General features: G+C 35.9%; 1 protein-coding gene across 7 annotated transcripts in view; it reads right to left on the bottom strand.

Annotated features, from left to right (window-relative positions):
• Positions 1-21193, bottom strand: part of TBC1D5 (TBC1 domain family member 5) — a 318058-nt gene that overhangs the window by 64735 nt on the left and 232130 nt on the right. For all 7 annotated transcript variants that reach the window (XM_071429303.1, XM_071429304.1, XM_071429307.1 and 4 more), the window contains 2 exons: positions 15198-15340; positions 9246-9352 (listed from right to left, as the gene is read on the bottom strand). In XM_071429303.1, the coding sequence (XP_071285404.1) occupies positions 9246-9352; positions 15198-15340 (250 nt within the window). The remainder of the gene's footprint in view (positions 1-9245; positions 9353-15197; positions 15341-21193) is intronic.

The following is a 21193-nucleotide window of genomic DNA, read 5'->3' on the forward strand; positions in this document are numbered from 1 at the left end:
AATGCCATAATCCTCAAACTGGGAATAATGCTTCCTGTTTAGATTTTTCACAAGATGCTAAGGGTCTCAATCATGGACCTTGTTATTTAAAATGCAATAAGAGCATGAAGAATTATCATATTTAATTGTTTCTAAAGAAAATTAAGGAGGGGTTTTTGTCCCCCTAAGCAACAAAATTTCCCAGAAAAAAAACAGAAAAGGAAAGAAAATTCAGTTAACTGGGTCAAGAATGGAAGACCCCTGAACTCTGATTAGGCTGAAATAAATTATCTCCAGTTTTGTTACGTGACAACCCTCCATTCCCCTGGCAACTAGAAATTTCAGACACCAGGAAGATATTTTAAATACTGTGCGTTATGGTCTGTTTTTAACTTCATACACACATGCTTTCTCTCACATGGGCATTCTATGACAAGAGATGAAGAACTGAAAAAAAAATGACAAGTGAGATTTAAAAATGCTTCAGTGACTTGACTGAAAGAAACTTCTAGTTGTGTATTTTGGCTTCTTGTCCTAACTGCTTGGGAAGCCTTTTTTTATTTTCATTTATAGTATTACAGCATATTGCATTTTAACAGGTAGATCAAATCCTACCAAATCAGCTTTTATTGATATTCCAGACAAAAAGACTCTGACCTGCCAACGTTCAAGTTCATAACCTGCGTAAAATCCCCATCTTGCATCAACAGAATCGCTTAAGTACCTTTTAAATCTGCCTCTTAATTTAGTTGCCTATTTTTCAGCTGAACCCTTGGTTTTAAGAAGTAAATTAACTAAATAGTAAGGTATAAATCTGACAGTGTTCAGCTCTACCCTGTGACAGATTTATGCTCTGGCATCTTGCAGCCTTGCACAGTTAGGAACAGGAGTTTTACAACATTGTGGAGGAAAGCTCCAGGCTTTTGAAAGGAACACACAGCAAGCCTCGCTTTAAACCCTGGAATGCTCCAAATTATGAGATTTAAAATATGACATCTTTATGTACAGAAAAGCTACCACATTATGGTTTTATTGGCACTCGTTTTGGACAACCTGCATAACTCACTGATGGCTTTGTGAGTAATGCAGTTATCCGAAGCTTATACTTATACACCCCTTGTAAGCACACTTACAGCATTACATCTTCTCCACATACATGCTTGTACACAAATCTCACATATCAGGGAAAAACAAGAACATTTTAAGGTGCTATTTGGTTATTTTCACTACAAGGAGAAGAAACAGAATAATTCACGTTCTGCGTGTAATCTGCTACATAAACCACTTGAAAAAGGTCCCCAGGGGAGTGAAAAAAGCTCATTCACAGAGCCCCATGCACACACCACACCAAAAGGAATATGACATCCAAGTCTTGTCTTGTGAAACACAGAGAGAAACTAAGGGCCTGGTGCTGCGGGACAAGCAACTCCTTTCATGTAGGATTCCAATAATGAGGAATTATCCTAGAGAGCCATTTTCATCACTACTGCTCCGTAAAAAGACAAAGAACAAAAGACCTAACATCTCCAAACCTATTTTTCAATAAAAAGTTATAGCAAAGGATTAAAAAATACCATTCCCAGTTCTATCTTGACAATATTTTGCTCTTTCAGAGAATTGTATTCTTCCCAATACAAATGTACTCAAATAGCCTTCATTACAATTGATACACTAATATCTACTATAAAATATGTAGATACACAAGCAGTATATCTACATTTCTATCAGAAGAGTCTGAACTCAAATTCCATCATAATAGATTGGATATGATTCAGTAGTTAATCTTTCATATATTATTGAAAAGTTATGAATCAACTTTCACAGTTTGTGTTTTGCAGATTTTAGTAAATAAATTATGACATGGAGAACTTTTGGTTAGGTAGAATCAAAGTGCTTTAAGTGTTTAAAATGCTTCTTTTTGATAAACTCCCTTGCAAACTAGAAATGATTGATTGAATTGTCAGGTTCACATAAGAAGAACCATAATCACCTCACTCTAACACTGTTAAATACATTTTATAGGTGTAATTTTATAAATAACATTATAACTTTTTTAGGAGAGGGTCAGTAGCTTTAAATGACATTTTAAATAGAAGTAAACCTACCAACTGAAAGAAACAGCCCCAAGAAATTCACAAGCAATAAGTTTTATTGGTAGCTAAAGAATTTAAGAGCTTAAAATGCTGCAGCTTCTTGTTTTAGCAGCATGTACAATCAGAATTGTCTTTACTTTGCTACTGACAATGTCAACCTGCTCAAATAGAAGGAACAGTTGAAAAATTCTATCCTCCAAAGAGAACTTTCTGGTCCACTTTGTCTTGGAGACTTGCTGTCAAATGTTAGCCAAAAGCAGAAACTCACCTTTAGCCATTTCCTCTGAAAGACTCTGCACCTCCTGACCCTCCCAGAAATCAGCAGCCACACCACCCACTCCTTCCTGCTGGGCCACACAAGATGGGCAGGGAGGACAATGCAGTCACCTGGCTGGGCTCTGCTCTTGCCTCCAGCAGGGGACTGCAGCCCCATCTTGTTTGTCCCCACACAGAACTGGGACAAGTCCTTTGCTTCTGCACCATCTTACCTGCGGCATGGCTTTAACTATGGGAGGTTCTGGAAGCTTTGCTTTATTCCATATTATTCCCCAGTGCATTCCTCTTAATTTAAATGCAGTGGTTGTTCAGCTTAGATGGATACAGTGTTTGTGAGTTCTTACCCACACAACTGGCCTGTGTGTGCAACACTAAGGAGAGAGCAACCCTTGGGAACTGCGTTGCCATTGGCAATCCAAGAGATCAGCTCTCTCCTTTGAGTGATGACTACTGTCTTGCATATGGTGCTGCAGAATGAGAAGGACATCGAAAGGTTTCTCATTTGAAAAGTCTTGCCTAGATGACTAATAAACCACTTTCCAAGTTTTTTTTCCCTAAAAATACTGCTTGTGACATACAGGGTATGTTGAGGATGACTATTTTATGGTGGGTTGATTAAATGGTTAATGTACCATTGAAGAGATTGCAATGAACTTTGAGAGAGATAACAAAGCTATTGCATCACAAGTATTGACCACGGAGCCTTTTTGTATTCTAAAATGCATAGGTGCACTGGGAAAGAAGGTGTTGAAACAAATGTACAAAAATGAAGTGGATTTTTAATTCATGGTACACTTACTATTTTTATGTGGTACTATGGCAACATGGTTATTCCCAGTAATTCATCATTAAACTCTTAGCTGCCTGTCATACCTTATTCTATTAATGAAACACAATAACTGAATATTAAAATCAATAATTCTTAAAACAAAGCATAGACTATTTCATTGGAAAATATAAGTTTCTCATTTTAAGAACATGAACATAAACAAAGAGTAAATAAATATAATGGCCAGCATTAAAAAGCTTAGCATGCAGTTACAGAAAAAACATTGATTTATTTAAAGTGAGGTGTTTAGATTACATCTAACCTCACTGTATTTGCAAATGTGAATGTTAGAACATCAAAATGCTTGAGTACAGTACCAGGAATTGAATGTGGTTATAAAAGCAGAGGTCAAGTTGAGAATGGTGCCACATTATTTCCATAAAAATTTATCTTGAACTGCATATCCAATATCTTAAACTTAAACTGAAATTAAGGCAAATAGAAGTTCTCTGTGAATCACTAAAAGTAAATGCATTTATTTTTTGTTTTTCCTAAGTCCTTTTCTTCCAGATGAAGAGATGTATAGTTAGCTTTTCTGGAAAACCTCATTTCCTTTATCAATAGTATCTCATGTAAAGGTAACTCTCCTTTAAAGTACCGGTGACCTCACTCAGTCAGGGAACTCTCCTTACTTAAAGTACAGGCAGCTCATGCTGCACTGGCATATCCATTATCCCATCTTCCTGATAACTTACGCTTCATGCACCTAAACCCCCCCCTCAATGTATTATTGCTCCTGAAATATCAGTCACATTCTTCATGATCAAAACTAAAAAGCAAAAATGTTTGTTGAGAGCCTCCCTCCCCCTTGCTGGTACCCCTGTAACGAAGTGGACCCGCGCCCCAGCAGTACCTCTGCGTGGAGGTACAAATTAATGAGCTGCTAATGCCGGAGCAGCGCCAGATCCCAACTTCTGATTGGCTGCAATCTGGTCATTAAAGAGAGGTAATTAATGCCAGATTGCACATACAATGCTAACAAACAAACAAAACAACCCCAAACCTGCTTTTCTCCTGCCACAAACGGCAAAACAACAATACTGACATAACGGCAGCGTTCAAAGGACAGTTGCAGCTCTGCAGCGGCACCTCAGTTAATGAGTGTATAGAAAAGAATTTATCTGAAGAAGAAGAAAGTGAAACTCAACAGCCTTTCAGGCACATGAAACCAGCTTGGAGAAAACTATGAGACGGTGGCAGCTACTTAAGAAGAAAATTCAGCTGAAAATAAATGTACAAAGAGTTTGGTTCAAAATTTCAGCAATGTGTTTTCCCCTTGTTACTCATTGCTTAGACAGAGAATAGTGTTAAAAGCTAGAATGCAGATTTTTCCAACTATTCCTTATATGAGTGATCATCACCGTATTTTATTGTTTAAGTTTTCTGGCAGTATCTGTAAATTCAGTCACGAGGAACTAATACAACTTCTTTGAAATGTCATGTATTCTCCTCCATGGATTTAGCTAGAATTCAATATTAATATATAGCCACTTTCAATGTCAGCAAATAGCTAAAATACAATGTTGAGAAAATATGAGCAGCAGTAGCTATAATATTATTAGCATAACTAACAAATTAATTTCCATCAACGAAGCACATTATTTTTTTGTTTTTTTGTTTTTTAATTGGTAGCTTATAATAAAAAGATCTCTCCACTGAATTAAGCTCCTAACTAGCTTGCTCAATGAATGGGACAACTCAGCATGCTAAAATATATGAAAGCAAACTTGCTTTACATAAACATTAAGAACAAATGCAGTAAGCTTTCAGACAAAGGACAGTTGTCAGGTTTCTGGTATGTGGTGCAAAACTGTAACATTCTATGTAGTGATTTAGTTTTCTAATAAGTCACTGTGATAAGGTTAACACTTCAACATTGAACAACATACAAATAAGAACACCCAAAGATGAAAATTACTTTGCTTATGTTGCTGTATTAGAATTTTATTTGCTAAAGGGTGAAAACAGATTTTCAAAATTCACAGTTAACTTAAAACAATAGTTTTAAACCTTTTATTCCTAGCCCTGGCTGCCTTCAGGAAGCAAAGAACATCTGGTTATTTAGGGAACACAATATGTTCACATTTTCTATGACTTTTGTTTCTAATTGGGTTTTTTAATTTTTTTTTTTATTTGAACAACTCTAGTTAGAACTATGTTTTTTAATCACTTTATATTTTTCCAATGCCTTATCTCCATATCTCTACTTCTTAATTTTGCTGCCTTTGCTGTGAAAATTAACAGTGCTCAATGGTTTTGATAAGGGAAAAAAACTGAAGAAAATGAGCCACTCGTGGTGTGTTAAATATGCAGACACATACCTTCAGTAAATGTTTTTGGATATACATAAAAGAACATTCCCTTATTTTTTCATTTCACATATACACAATTTTAATAGCCCATTCTTCCATAAGAAGCTCTACTTTTATATTCAGAAAGATTGTAAATGCATAGAAGTTACTTTAATATAAATAATTGAGGCAATTATCTGTTCAAAGATTAGAAATGTGAAACAAATACTCTGCTAAGCAGGTTAACTTTATCACCCTATGCACAGACAACAACACTGATTTGAGCTTTTCATTCCACATTTTCCTAAGAAGTGGAGTTAGCCAAATGCAGAAAAGGCTGAAATTCAATTATTCTGCATTGATCCATACTCATGCCTGTAAAATTAGTATCTCTCAGGCCCCCCCTCAGAGACAGGTGCATTAACTTGTTTTCAGCTATTATAGAGATGTGTATTTCTCTTCTGTGGCATTGAAAAATATCAGAGATGTGGTATCTAAAATGTTCTCTCATCTCAGCTGCCAAGGGGTTCCAAAGTGAACAGGAGAGCTGCTGCAAGCATTAGGTTAATGGCAAGTACTAATTACTTTTCATATTATAAATACTGGATAATGCTAAGGCTTCTGGTAAGGCTTGATTTCACAAAAGGTCAGGAAACTGCACTTGTCCATCTGTAAGAAAAAAATGCCCCCCACCTTTTAAGTACAGCTCGTTTCTGACATTTAGGTTGCTCTCCTGGTGATGACTGCAGTGAAAAGAGGCAAACAAAATGCGACGGGTTCATCAAGCCTAGTTTATCTCTCCTGATAGAGACTACATGACAAAAAGTAAGAAGGAAGTACCTGTTATGTCAGAACAAGGAAAGAGAAAAAATTATAGATGTCTTTATATATACAAACCCAGGTTATCTCCAGAACTGGAAGTTACAGATGGAAAAGCTGTATCAGGTTTAACATCTGATAACAACTTCCCCGCTTATGACAAGATTGTTACTGAAGAACCTTTCAGTTTTATCCACCTACCTCCAACCTTTCTTAGTCCAAATACCCCACAACCTCCCCCCTGTATGATGACTTGGTATTTTCCTAGCTGTAAAAATAATATGGAAGACAACATATATATTAGCAAACCTGCAAGTGGTAGATTCCTGTTTGCACCTGGTAGATTCCTGTTTGCAACTGGCCATGACTTCTAAACTGCATTTCTTGTCCAGGTGAGATTTAAAGCTTCAAGGAGCAGAGAGTAAGCCTCTCTCAGGTATTTGGAACAACACTAAACATTCTTGGTATGTTCAACAAATAATGAAATAAGCCACTGGACCATGCAACAGTCTCCCAGAGAAGAGTTCCCTGATTTCACATATTAAAACCCAAGCAAAATCTTGGAAGAAATGCCACGCAGAAAAACTCAGCCCTGGATAAGGAGAGATAAAATTGCACTGAACCAAACGTAATTTCCTATTAGAAACCAGAAGCTTGTGATGGAGAAATGCACAGGAAAACATCAAAGAAGGAAGAAAAATAATTAAGCACTGAATTTGTTAATCACCACTTACAAGTTGCACTACAGACTAAAATCCCTTTGTCATTTCTTCCAACCTGCTTTTGTCTGCACAGGGAATAAGGGCAAACTGAATTATATCTATGCAACTAACAAAAGAACCCCCAATCATAATTTTCCCACTTATTTTCCTATATAATCTGTGCACTGACTTTAGACTCCTACAGCACCCATGATGACTTGTTGAGTCTTCCCTTTCATTCCTTTTCATGAAAAATGTTGACAGACTTGGAAATGTTTGTGCATAGGTCTTAAAGAACAGCAAGACTTCCATTTCAGATATATGGAAAAAAGAAACTGAACAAACATATACTTCAGACACCTTAAGTCACACCTAGGAAAAGGTAAGAAACAGGTATTCAAGTAATAGCCTTGAAAATACATTTATTTCTCAGACCAGAAGCTGTTTTTTAGTTTTAGAAGGATCCTTTAGAATGGTTTGATTTCCTTACTGTAAGAAGTCTTGATCTTTTTACGCAGCCTCAACACAAAGACCCAGTGTAAATTTAGAGGTGGCTGCAAGTCCCATAGGCTCTTCATTTTCTGGAAATCAGACCTTCTCAACATTCAGAGTATTTCCCAAGCAAAAAAGTACAGCTCAGAAATGAGAAACAATTGCATTTTCTCATATCTAAATTGACAAAGCCACTACCGCTCTTAGCATCAAAGAGTTTCAAGTACTGATTCACCTGGGCAAAGAACTACAAAACTACATCCAGTATTTATCTGAAAGGTGTTCAAGGCCCACCTGAAAATGTTAATTAATAGGACATCAAGGCCTTATGAGCCTGACAGCTTCATTCTGTTGGAGACAAGTGCATAAGGAGTAGAATAGTGATTAAGCCTCTTTGTGGGAAGTTGGTGGTTAATTTTTGTCCCCTTCAGCTGATAGGATATCTTGTATGCTGCCTAGCATGTTTCAGAGCTGAATCATTAGTAATCACTTTATTATTTAACATATCTCTTCAATAAATGACAGATTACATATTGAATTCCGATGGATAACTGAGCAAAATTTTCCTCCCTTTGTATCTTTCTTCTAAAAAATATTTCTATCTTGTTTTGCTATGAAAGTACATAAATAAATGCTGGCCAGTTTGATTTCACAGGCTGCTGCCAAAATCTTAAGAAAGATTCCTGAGATCTAACGTTAGAAACTTTCTTGCACACTGAAAAGATGATACACTTTACTTCTCATCATGAAAGAAATCTTTGTGCTTGAGAGGAATGAAAAAAACAGCTATAAGGATGCAGATTTCTGCAAAAAACTGATATAGAAAAACAAAGAGACAATTTTTTTCTTAATCCATAAAAGTGTAAACACTGGTACTGAATGAAATTTTGCAGAAGGCAGTCAGAGTGCAGAAGTGATGAATTTTTTGCTTTCAAAGATGTTGTGCATCAAGAGGATGAGGGAAATCAGACTTTACACTGGCAACCTACTAATGGGACATGTACAAAGACAGTTCAAAACCAGCAGCACAATTCTGCTATCTGCCAGAGATCTGAGCAAGCATGATTACTGTGTTCAGCTGAATCTCAAGCACTTTATCCACCATACAGTGAGTGTCTCCTGAATATTATACCCACACATATACACATGCCATTCTCAAACAGGAAGAGGTTTGCTTTTTTTAATAGATGAGTACATCAGAAACTGCATGCTAATAATATGTGGCATGAATTTATGAATTTGTACATTTTATACATGTGAATGTTTACAGGCTGTAACATCAAACTCTTTTTTTTAATCAAAACCCATCACATAACCATTATATATTGGGCAGGGGTAGTGCTTTAAGGATTAACAGTGATTAATCCCAGAAATCCCATGAAAAAGGTCTTTCAGATGAAATTGCATGATGCTTTCTATACAGCTTACTAGGTTTTAAATAGTAACATTACTGTTTCCCTGAAAAGTATATTTTATCCTCAAAGATGTCTGTGCAGAATACCAAGCGAAGTTATTCTAAAGAGCACATCTGCAGTTACCAGAGCTCCTGGATAACTTTAGCAAAGTGTCCTTTAAAGTATCCTTTAAAGAGTAAAGGAACTTGCTTCTACTCAGTTTCCCACTCTTTCCTTCAGCTCTTTTGTCAGGTGAGAAGAAACTTGAAACTACCATTTAGTTTCCAAAATGTAGGTTGTTATTAACTTCATAGCATTTAGAACATTTAATTACAGTGATTTATTATTTCCTGTATTAACAGGTATCTCACCTTTGGATCTCGGAGAAAAAGTGCTCTTAGGATAAGGGAGTGAACATCTCCAATAGGTGGATAATGCATCAGAAGTCCCAAACAGGTCTGATAATTACTTGAAATCACTAGAATTAAAATGAAAATAAAAGAGAGAGAGAGAAAAAAAAACATTACTGTCTTACTTTGATATTCCAAAACAGTACTTTTCCCAGTAAATTCATTGCAGTTCAGATTTGGCTGTCTTTTCCCACATGGTGTCTCAGAACTCAAACAGTGCTCAGAGTAAAAGGAGATAGATAAAATCAGCCTTGTGACTACACTTGGTTTAGTGGAATTAAGAAGAGTTCTAAAACTATGATTTTATGTTATTGACCCTTGTGTTAGCTCCAGATTCAGATGCCTCAATTCAGACCTCTGTAGCTGTGCCCCCAAAGCCTGCCCCAGTCAGTGCAGCTCAGGACAACACCATCAGCAGAGCTTGAAGATCTAGTGCTGCAAAACGGACATGGGCTTTTCAGATGCTCCTCCACAGACATCTAAATTTAAATGTAATAATTTGCATTTATGGCTTTATGATAAGTTTGCCCCACTCTGATTAGTTTTTGCTGAAATATCTTTTATGTTGTTCTTAAATACATATTTACATAAATAAACATACTCAGATACCTATACATACATAAAATTATTCAACAACTCCTTGTTTTCTTTTAAATCAGAAACTTCACAAAATATTCAGGAAAAAGGGAAAAGACTAGATTTTAATTTCATAAATACTAAAAAGTATAGTACACTATTAACTTGCTTAGATTTTTTTCACTTATAAAATTTTCAGCATGCTTTGCTAAACTTCATAATTTTGTTCTAAGCTGTTTGATTCTATCTGAATCTATGTAAGCATACTCTATGGCTTTTTGCTTGTTGTCATCTTCTGTTTTTTTTTTCTTTCCTTCCCAAATCAATCTAATTATGAGTGCAATTATTAAAGACATCTTTTCAAGCAGGTCTATGTAAACTACTTCATTTCTTTTGCACCATCTAAATCCAGGCAATCCATCTGCCACAGCTGTCAAAGCAATGCCTGTTAATGATGCCTCCACTCTGCAACATAAAGACAGCCTCCAACAATAGCAATTGTAAATAAATTTCTAACAAACTTTACTATGCTGAGAAGTTTAGCTGTAGTAAGAAATACCTTTAATTAATCGGGATATTGCAAATACAAGATTATTTTGAATCAATAAAAGCAAAATAAAGGGCAGTTTTGCGGACAGAGAAATTTAAATGGTTTACTTTTTTTTCTTTCATGTGAATAAGCCTCATATCCTCCTGCACCTTACCTCCCTCAACAAGAGGATTATGGGGAAAAGATGCAGGACTGGGCAAAATGAATAATTATAATCTGTGTAAGGAACCACTTTATCATCTTCATTTCCGTTGCTGATCCGACAGCTTGTAATTTCATACATCTGCTTTCATTTGTAAAGCACTCACTTATCCTACTCATTCTTTATCTGTTCTGCCTGTTCTTTTCCCTACCCTTTGTTTTTCTTGTTCATATTCAGGTACCTGCTTTTTCTTCTTGAAGTCACAAAGCAGGCATAATGAACACAATACAATGGCCTCTGCCAGAGTTCTTTCAGAGTATAACACAAGCACCACACAGAACGTACCCAATCAAACTCTCCTCCGTAAATCAAATTTCAGATACTGAACTGCAGTTGTGATCATGATGCCTTTTTACCAAAGCAAATAAAAACAGTGAATATTGAAATTAAATGCTAAATAGTTTTATAAATGATAGACAGTAACACCAATGTGTTTCTCCTTTAAAGAAATAAGTATGTGTTCTATTCTGCAATGAAAAATGGATTAAAAATATATTTTCTTTATTTTTCCTGGAAGAGTTCTTTGCTGTCTCACAGATACAGAGAAAACTAAATATTAAAAAAACTAATTTATTTTAATGGTGCAGACTTGACCCCTGACAAAAAAACTCTTATCATCCAGAAAGTTAAAAAAATTCCAGCACTTTAAAGGGAAGACCTGCTAACTTTTATATATGGGTTTTTTTACCTTCAGGGTTTCTCCCACATATTTAAACTGAAAGAGGGTAGATTTAGATTGGACATAAGGAAGAAATTCTTTACTGTGAGGGTTGTGAATCACTGGCACAGGTTGCTTACAGAGGTTGTGGATGCCCCTGGAAGTGTTCCAGGTCAGGCTGGATGGGGCTTTGAGCAATCTGGTCTAGTGGAAGATGTCTCTGCCCATGCCAGCAGATTGGTCTAGATGATCTTTGAAGGCCCCTTCCAACCCAAACCATTCTATGATTCTTGTCTCTTCAGGACAAAATGTGTAATATTATACAATAGAGGGGCAGTTTTCTTAAAAATTACAGATAAACGGCAGTAAACCAAAACAGAATATGCCTGTTGGTGCTAAATGGATTTCTAAGAATCATCTATAGGAGGAAGTTTCTGGAAGGAGATTCTGTGAAATACAAATATCCAGTTTCAGCAGTGGCTGGTGTGTTCAGCTGCCTTGTAAAAAGCTTGGCGGTTCTTCAGCTGTGCTTGTGCTTCTCTCATTGGCTTAGTGAGAGTCACATCTGGATCCAGCTTCTTCTGTGAACCACAAGTTCTCACTTCCCCACAGAAAAATGCTACTGGCATTTCTAGGGAAAGGAGGAGACAAACTCCTCTCCACAGAGAATACAATCTTACTGTTCTTTTATTAATATTGTAATTCAGTGCTCAGAGGAACATCAAATTGCCTTCTCCCTTCTGCTGTAGAAGAGACTGAACTTTCTCTGTTGGCCCTGGGTACAAGCAGCAATAATGTGGTGGAAAGCCTGAAAATTCAGAATACTGTCCTCAACAAAGTCCAAATTTTCTGATACATTTAATTTCTTAGATGTTTATTATTTGATGTCCCTTCTCCTGTATCCAGATTATTTCATAACCCTGGAAGGGTGGGATTACTCCCCCCTTCTGCTTTACATATGGCCAGGTTCTCCTAATAGCCCCTAAACTGAGTTAAACATAGACAAATGAACATCTTGCACTAAAACAAAAATAACTAATCGGGTCCTCTAAGAAGAAGCTATGGATCCTTTATTTCTCTCAAAACATTTGCAGTGCTTTTAGAGATGAAAAAAATAAGTTCTAACAATGGCCATACCTACTCCTCAAGTGGAAGCAAGATAAAAATACACTTATTCTAATACTGATCAGTCAAAATTAGCTCCTGGTTCAATAATGGCATTAATTTACTATGCAAAATATAGACAGGTCTTCTAGGTTTGTTCTTTCTTGTCTTCCTTGAAAGGAAGTAGATAAAATACATCTATTTTTGCATCACATCCTTCCCTCCATTCTGATTTCATCAACAACTGCATGTATATTTACACTGGTGAAACAGAAGCAAATATTCATGCTTCTGATTTGACAGATTAAAAAAACCAAAAAACAACAAAAAAAAATTTGCACGAACTCAAGAATTTTTCCAAAGAAACACAGGAAATAATTTATTAAAACTTACAGCTCTACTGGTACACAACCCTAAGCTTGGCATGTGAGGACTACCACTCCACAGATAAAGATCTGCTTGGATAGAGATGTAAAATTGAACAGAGCAGTTTACAGAATAGCTGTGTACATGATTATGTATCTGTAATCTCTAAAATATATAAGCAATAATCTGATAATCTAAAGGTTCCCTTCTCCTTGCATAATATATTGTTTGAGCAACAGAGGATTTCAAAACTAAAATAAAAATGAGAAATATAGCAGAAATGAGTTTCTTAAAATCATGTCCTTGAGAACATCATAATAGAGCACAGAAAAAAAATTCATCAATTCTCAAACCAGCAACTTTCACCCATCCCCAAATGTGCCGTTTTAAAAGAATCAGCACAATTTCTAAACTTTCAAATGCTTTGAGTACTGTATTATTATAATTGCTTATATTTGACATTTTCATAACATAATATCGCAGGAGCTTTATTATTGTTCTCATTGTTTCAAAGTTTCTAAACTAAAAATTTCCCGATGGTTTATTTAAATTAAAGATGCTTATCACCATTGGATGTTTTGAGCTTATGTTTCCTTTCACCAAATAAAGAGAAGCTTTTATAAACTTACTTTATTTGAAAATGTTTTTAAAATTACTACAACTTTGAACTCTATTCAAAGCACAAATATTACGAGCAATAAAAAACATGAGGAAAAACAGAAAACTTTCTGTTACAGATATATAAAAAAAGGTTTTTTATGTAATCAAGAACTGTGGAAATTGTTGTGGCTTGAGCTTGACTTTGGAAAAATAGATTCAACTTTACATTATTTATGACTTATTTTGCTTCCCTGTTCTATTACGCTTAGAGTAACTAACTAGATCCAGCTGTAGAACAAGAAGTTACTTATTACAGACACAGTCAAAATATGAAGTATTAGCTGTCCTGATGAGATGACTTTCCCTCTCATTTGGGTAAATGTACCACACTGCAAAGCTATTTACTACTCTATTTACTAAGACTGGGAAGTTCAGGGAAAAGAAGGAGACTGATTTCATACAAAAGCCTGGAACACATTTTTAGCTCACATTTTAGTTAACTTATACTGAAACTTGTACCCCAGCAACACAAATCAAAAGAAAACAAAGCCAGAACAACTTTCCCTCCCCAAGAAGAGAGAGGCTTCTTAGAAGCACAGTTCTGATGTGCTGGTTTTTTTAAAGGTAAGCAATGACACAAAATAAAATATTGATGTTAAGAAATTTCCTTACATGCCACTTCCGAACATATCTCTACCAAAAATTTTAAATTACTTCCGTTTACTGAATATAAACAAGCAAGATTTAGACTTCAAAATATAATAACCTGGAATCAGATCATCCTGAAACATCAGCATTAATTTTGGAACCTCTGACCAGAATTAGATGTCCAGTTTTTTGAAAGGAATGAAAGGTAGCTCTATATTCTGCATGTTTATTAAAAAGTAATTTAAAAACACATGAAGGCAGGCAGTGGAACAACATGTACGTGTAAAGTACCACATTATATTTTCAAGACTGGGCCCTAAAATAGGAACCACAGATGTTGAAAACTTCCTATGTCCTAGAATGCAAAATTGTGTCAAATATGTGACCTTGTTATAACCTAAAGCTTACAGATGGTATATACTTAACTCTGAATAACTTGCTATAGAATTCATATACTTAATGACAGCCATACATCTTGCTGTGAAGCACATACTTTGTTGCATCAGTTGCATACAGAATTTTTTGCAGAATCTGATAGGACAAAAATAAATACTTCAATTATCATTATGTATCTTTCTCCTCCCATTTACAATTATATAAGCTAACAAAATTTTCTTGGTTGCTTGTTTGTCCCTACTTAATATTACTGGTCATCACTAAATTATAAGAATTCACCTGTCCACAAATTTCAGGTATACTGAACCGAAATAAAATAAATTATAATAGTTTTAAAATGCCCCTCTTGCACAGAATAAAAAACACTCTCAGTAATTGATACTCATCTTTGTTTTTTATTCATGATATCTCTTCAAAAATTGTAAGCCATTGTCTTGTGCATTTTCTCCTTTCTCACAGGGGAACAACATAAAATATTTCAAGTGTCACAGGGAAGCTTTACTCAATTCATGAGCTTCGTCGGAAGGTGGAGCTCTATACTTGCCTGTATCACTCAGAGCACATAAAATCTGCAACTCCATGTAAAAACACAGAACTACTCACAAAACAAACCTGCATTTAACTCCAAGATACAATTTGTTTCATAAATACAGCAGGCCATGTCTCATAATAAATATCTCCTCTCCTAGTATTTGGAACAATTTTCAATATGTTAAAACAGTCACAATGAAATTTAGCCTTTTTAAGGTCTCCTTTTCCTTCAAAGAATAGGTTTGCATTCTTTAAAAAAATTATAAGATAGCTGCTACTTACAGGCATCTCTGATATACAACAACATGGCTACAAAAATGTAGTCAACTAAATTCAGGGTGATACTGTCAGCAAACAGAGCATCCCAGACAACCAGAAGATCCTGAAGAGGGAATTCACGTCCAAACAGGAGCCTTACCCATCGCCTGAAAAAAAAAGGGGAAAAGTTATGATTTGTATTTCTCCATTTTACCAAGTATGGTACAGTCAGGACATATATCCCAGGATCAGCAACAGTCCTAAACAATTTATCCAAAAATTCTGCAAAGTATCAAGATCTGTGATAAAGACTTAACTAATTGTATTTGTGGAAATGTTACTGCATCTACATCAAAGAAATTATACATTAGAGAGTGTAGAAGCTTACTGACTAATATTATTATGTGGGTGACCCTCAAAGGACAAAATACATCAATCCCACATACCACATTTTTGAGCATTTAATGTGACAGTGACCTAAGATGAACAGGAGAAAATGTTATGCAAGAATGGCCTGGAACAGCAAAAACAGGAGGGTGAAGCCAGTGGTTTATGAGAAGCCCTGAAAAGCCCAGTTAAGTGAAAGCCAGTTCAGAAGCAGATGCCAAACAGCAACTAAAATGGACCAGGTCACAGTTACTGTGAAAGGGCTTTCTCCCTGTTATGGATGACAGTACTTGCAACTCCATATAAATTATGCTATGGATCCTATTTTCATTAAATCTCATTTAAATCTTTACCAGATTTAGTGATAATCTTCATGTAGACTATACTGTTAATTCCTATTCATCTCTGTGCTTTTTCATACCTAGCAAAATGTGAAAATTTGTTATATTAAATGCAATATTTGCTTGAGGCTGGAAGCTTGAGATGCAGAAGAAGGAAATTGTTTCTCTAGATTTCTCATTTCTAGTTCTGACTCTTACACTGACTTACTTGCTGACCTCAGGAAAAGCACTTCTCTTCCCTATTCCAGAACAGAGCCATTAGCTTTGTATCTTTTTAGGTAGGATTATCTAAGGTCACATTTGAATGAGCTAAAGAATAGTTAGTAACATTAATCCTGAAATAGTTATTACGAAATGGACTTAAAAATAATGAATTACATTTTTAGCTGGGATATGCAAATAGCTACGCATGTGGAATCTGTTTATTCAGTGGCAAGAAAAGATTGATTGCAAATTTCTGCTAAGCAAATTAACTCATTCTTTAAAACTCACAAAAATTTCTAAAAAGGCAACTAGAAATTTCTTGTTCAAGATTAGTTTCACTCGTAAGAATTCATGTTTAACCACTTTTGTTCCAGAACTCATTGTTGCTTTAAGGGATCCAGGGTTTTGTTATTGGCTTTTTTTTTTTTTTTTCTGATTCCAGTATAAAGAAAATACTGGACAAATTAATTCCAGCATGCCAGTCTAGCACAAGCTTTGAAGATAGCAACGATTTGCACGAAAAGACAGAATCTTATTAAAGAAATTCAAAGGGACTGTTGCAAGTGAAGGTTATGTTCACAAAACTTTTACTCCCCATGCCACTGGAAACACATGTACAATACACAAAAATATCCACGTACAGATTTAGAGATCACTACATAGAATTTTTTTTTGCGAGATATGTTCCCTTTTAAAAGTGAAAATACATGATTTCAAAAGACAGCATCATTTCAGTCTCATATCAAACATTTATGCTCTATGGTCTTATAACTTTTTATGTTACTACACAGTAATTACAGAAGTCCCAATATTAGCTACAACAAAACAAAATCTCTGTGTTTCCCTCTCTGATCAAACCCCTTTCCTATGAGGACTTATTCTGAGACCTCAGAAAAAGAAATCAGAACTGTTGTACAAAAGCAAGGCTTAGCTGGTGCATTTAGTAACCATGTCTATTCTAACTAGGGCTTTTGCCATAGTGGCACATTACCCTGCAGTGCCCAGCCTACAAGAGACTATTACCCTATGGTGACACAAACATTACTCAGACTCTGCATGAAGGCCATTACCTGCAGCAGCAACTCCTCCTGCCTCTAAAGCCACAACTTTCCAGTTACACAAACTGTTAGGCGAGAAATCTCAGCAAAGCTTGAAGCATTTGAGCTGACTTTGCTTGCAACTACCCAAGTCTCATTCAAAAGCCTTGCTAAGAGTCTAATACACTTCAAGAGAAAAAATACACCATGGTGTAATGGGATTTGTTATTAGTCCTTTATTAGAAATCTCTTTTGCTTCTTTACTACTTCATTATGCAGTGTTAATCGTTTGTAGATGCAGGTTTATTCTGCTCGAGCAGAAGTCATTCCTTTTTTTTTCCCTGCTTTTATATTTTCTCCTGGGAAAATTAAATCTCATTCCCCAGAGGTATCACGTTTCACAGATGTAGACTGCTGAAGAACAACTGGACTTCCTTTTGCAACCATAATATTGCTGTTAATTATTTGAACCTTCCTGTCTTAAAAAGAGTAAGCAATTCATACTGTTGTAAATGCATATATACTAAATGCTCTCTTATTTTTTTCAGCAACGTTTAGCTCACAGCATCTATAAACTGAGGGCCCTATTGCCTATGAACCATTCTGCCATATGGCAGGACTTCACTCAGCTTTTATATTCATAAAAAAAGATCTTAATTCCTTAACTAGGTGTCCACACTGAAAAGCTGTCTTTCAAACTAACACATTTTTATTGCTTTTACAAGTATTTGCAGAGAATTTAAGACACCCTTAATAATTGCATTGCACATGATAAACCTTTTCTTTTTGTTTCCTCCCCCCCCCTTTTTTTGTTGAGATGGCTGTCTGTGTTTTAATTATTGTTCTGTCCTGTTAATCTTGCCTTACATCTGTTACACCTGCAGACTGTGAAACTCACAATAGTATACCTTTTATCACATGTGGTAATACAATAATTCATATTTTACCAGGCACACTTAGCAATTAAAATCTACAAAAAACCCCCAGATTCTTTAAAGCCATAATACACCAAGGTACTACTACCTACATTGTAGAATATGTAACTGTATCTTCCACTTATGATTCCTATATAATTAAACCAATATTCTCAAGAGATCAGTAATTACTAGCAATAGATAACGATTCATTAATGACCTTAAATACAGGGAAAACAGGAGAAAACTCTGTGCTAGTAAAGCCATAAAAGAAGGCAATGATCCAGCTTTACCAGTTTAACTAACAATAAAACCATTTTGACAAGAGATTTACAGGACAATTCCCCAGCCATCAAAATTTAAACTTATATTACATGTTCCATATATTTAGTTGTTTATCTTCTCAGTCTTCTTATGAGGCAGAGAATTCTTTTAAAGAAAATTAAATAAGCCCAAGAAATAGTTACAAATGAGGCAAAACAAACAGTTTAGGAGTGTTCATGAGGCCAAAACAACACAATGAAATCAGAAAGAATAAGAAAAATTGTAACAACAGGAAACAGGAAAGCATCACTCTGCAGCTAAATGCCTTGATCTAGGACTTACAAGTTGACAACAAGGTGCCTAAAAAAGTCTATTGTTAGGAGCATGTTTTCAGTCATTTATACATTTGCTAAACTCAATGTTCAGTATAATTTCCACTCCAAGCATCTGCTCAAGGCTTGATTTTTTTTTTTTTTCATTCATTGATACTATTCATTAGAATAAGTCTAAAAAAATTCTGCTCGTGCTTAACTTAGTTTTTTCAGCAAGCATTTCACTAAGGTCTAGAATCGAAACAACAAGGTCTCTAGTGTCTTCCTTTTTACTGTGCATATAAAAAAAAAGAGAAGCCCAAATTTGGTAATTCCTTGTTTGACCTAAACACAACAGAGTGAAGATTTCCACAGAGCATGTTCTGTTTCTTCCTAACTCTTGCCACCAGCCCAAGAATGCATCTGCTGCCCTGTGCTTCATCCCAGCTACACATTCTACATTCCCTGCATGGCAAATGGAAGAAGTGTGCATCACCCCTGCAATGGCTACTGTCACTTGGGGGATGTGGCGGTGGCAGAGGATGCTGCTGCTCTGGTTTCCAATGCTTGCAAGACTAGTCAAGGTCTTTCAGAGAAAGGAAGGTCAGTAGGATTTTGCAGGATGTAATTTCATTTTCAGTGCAAGTTTTGCTGCCTTTTTTTTTAATAAGAAAATTATTTAAATGGACTTTAAGTATTGAAAAGAATACCATCTTATCAAAACTAAGCACTCGGAAGCTGAGAAATGCCAAAATTAACATCAGTTGTTTACTAACTGAGAAAATGATATGTAAGCTCTGTCTCTTTAAACTCTGTCATGAATTATGTTCAAGCAAACATTTGTAGCCAGTGCAATTTACTATGTAAAGTCATGGTCAATAATTTAGGAGAAAGGGTAGACAGACTTGAGCTGTGATCTGCCTGTTCAAAAATAAGATGTGGAAAAAGGATGAGGAGCAACATTTGTATAACACTTGCAAAAGAACTTCAAATTATACAGAAGATGAAGACTTTAGTAGTTGAATGCCACCAGAAAGCACTACTCTGGGCAGACTTGGTGCCTGCACAAGGATTTCAGGCTGTGTTTCTAACCTATGGACACGAGTGAGCTGCAGATGAAGTAGGCTGGGTACGTCCTGCAGAGGCACCCAGGGGTAACATGAGGGGTACAGCTCCTACACCCATCAACACTTGCATGGATGAGAAGGAAATAGACAGAAAAAGCACTCTCAAATGAAGACATTTGATTCCAGAAACTCTCACAGATTTGATAGTTGCAAGATGCAGGGGGGAGACAGGGATACAGGCAAGTTCAATCAGAGGATGTTTATGGTAGTTCACTTCCTTTTAGTGACATGAAGGAGACCAATCAAGACAAGGCTTAGCAACATTCCAGCTTAGACTTGTTACACAGTCCATTTCTCCAGTGCTCCATCTCCTTCCTGAATAAATCTCATTTTTATTAAAACCACCATGGCTATATTTGGTTCAGGATTTTGTTCTGAGTCTCCTAAAGAGATTAATAAAACCTTCAAATCATACGAAACAGAGAAGGAAACATGCCTGAAGTATAATCACAACTTGTTCTTTCAGCTACTCTTCTACAAGGCTTTTGTGGAAGGGCAGTACTGCTTATGGTGCATGAGGAGCTCTTAATGATCACAGATGAGAAGAAAGGCAAAACAGCTAAGTGTCACAATTAACAAAATGGCATTTCTAAGATAAACAAAACCTTATTAAAATCCAATATTTTGTCAGAACAGAAAGAAGCCTGTGAAATCCCTACAAAGCCAAAAAACTGGTATAAGAAGTTATGTGGGAAGCTCAGCAGACTTTCAGGGATTTACAGAGACTTCTAATGTGTTCGATTTAAACACAGAATTTTGCACACGGCATACCCTCATATGCACACTACCCATAAATGATGTACAGTGTGATATTGTTACAGCATATGCTCCATTTTTTGCCTTAATCTACTTAACTTGTGAAGGGAATGAAAACAGACATCTTGCTAGAAGATGTGTTTACTTCAACCATAAATTCAAATGTTAATTCTGGATTTATTAGATAAAATTATGTGGCCTTTGTCATTTGAGAAGGCAGACAAGATGATCAGATTTTCCTTAGGCTGTAAAACATTTAAATATTATAGATTTCTACCACATTGTCTCCAGCAGTGTATGCTGATTGTAAAAAAGTGTGTGTGATAAGGAGGGAGAAAGTATGTGCCAGCATCTAGCACATCATTCAGCTTCTCCTTAGACGTAGAGATAATAGTGAGTATATAAAAAGATCCTTCTTATGTGTGTCTGTCTTATCTGTTTAAGTAATTTCAGACTTGTATATGGAGTACTATTCTGCTACAGAATGACATACATGCTTTAATATGCCCGTGATCTGGGTTGGATTGTCCTGTCCTGGACTCCCATCAAGGCTGTTCACTTCACCCAGCTTCTCCTGTACTGGCTGCATGAAGATTTGGTGGATCATTGTACCAAATACAGGAATCATGGCCCTACTGCTGGGTGGGTACACAGTCAGTTATTTGGTTTCCCTTTTCTG

The sequence above is a fragment of the Agelaius tricolor genome, unplaced genomic scaffold (assembly GCF_023055355.1).
Source record: "Agelaius tricolor isolate 1412-34295 unplaced genomic scaffold, bAgeTri1.0.p SCAF_6, whole genome shotgun sequence".
NCBI classification, from domain to species: domain Eukaryota; kingdom Metazoa; phylum Chordata; class Aves; order Passeriformes; family Icteridae; genus Agelaius; species Agelaius tricolor.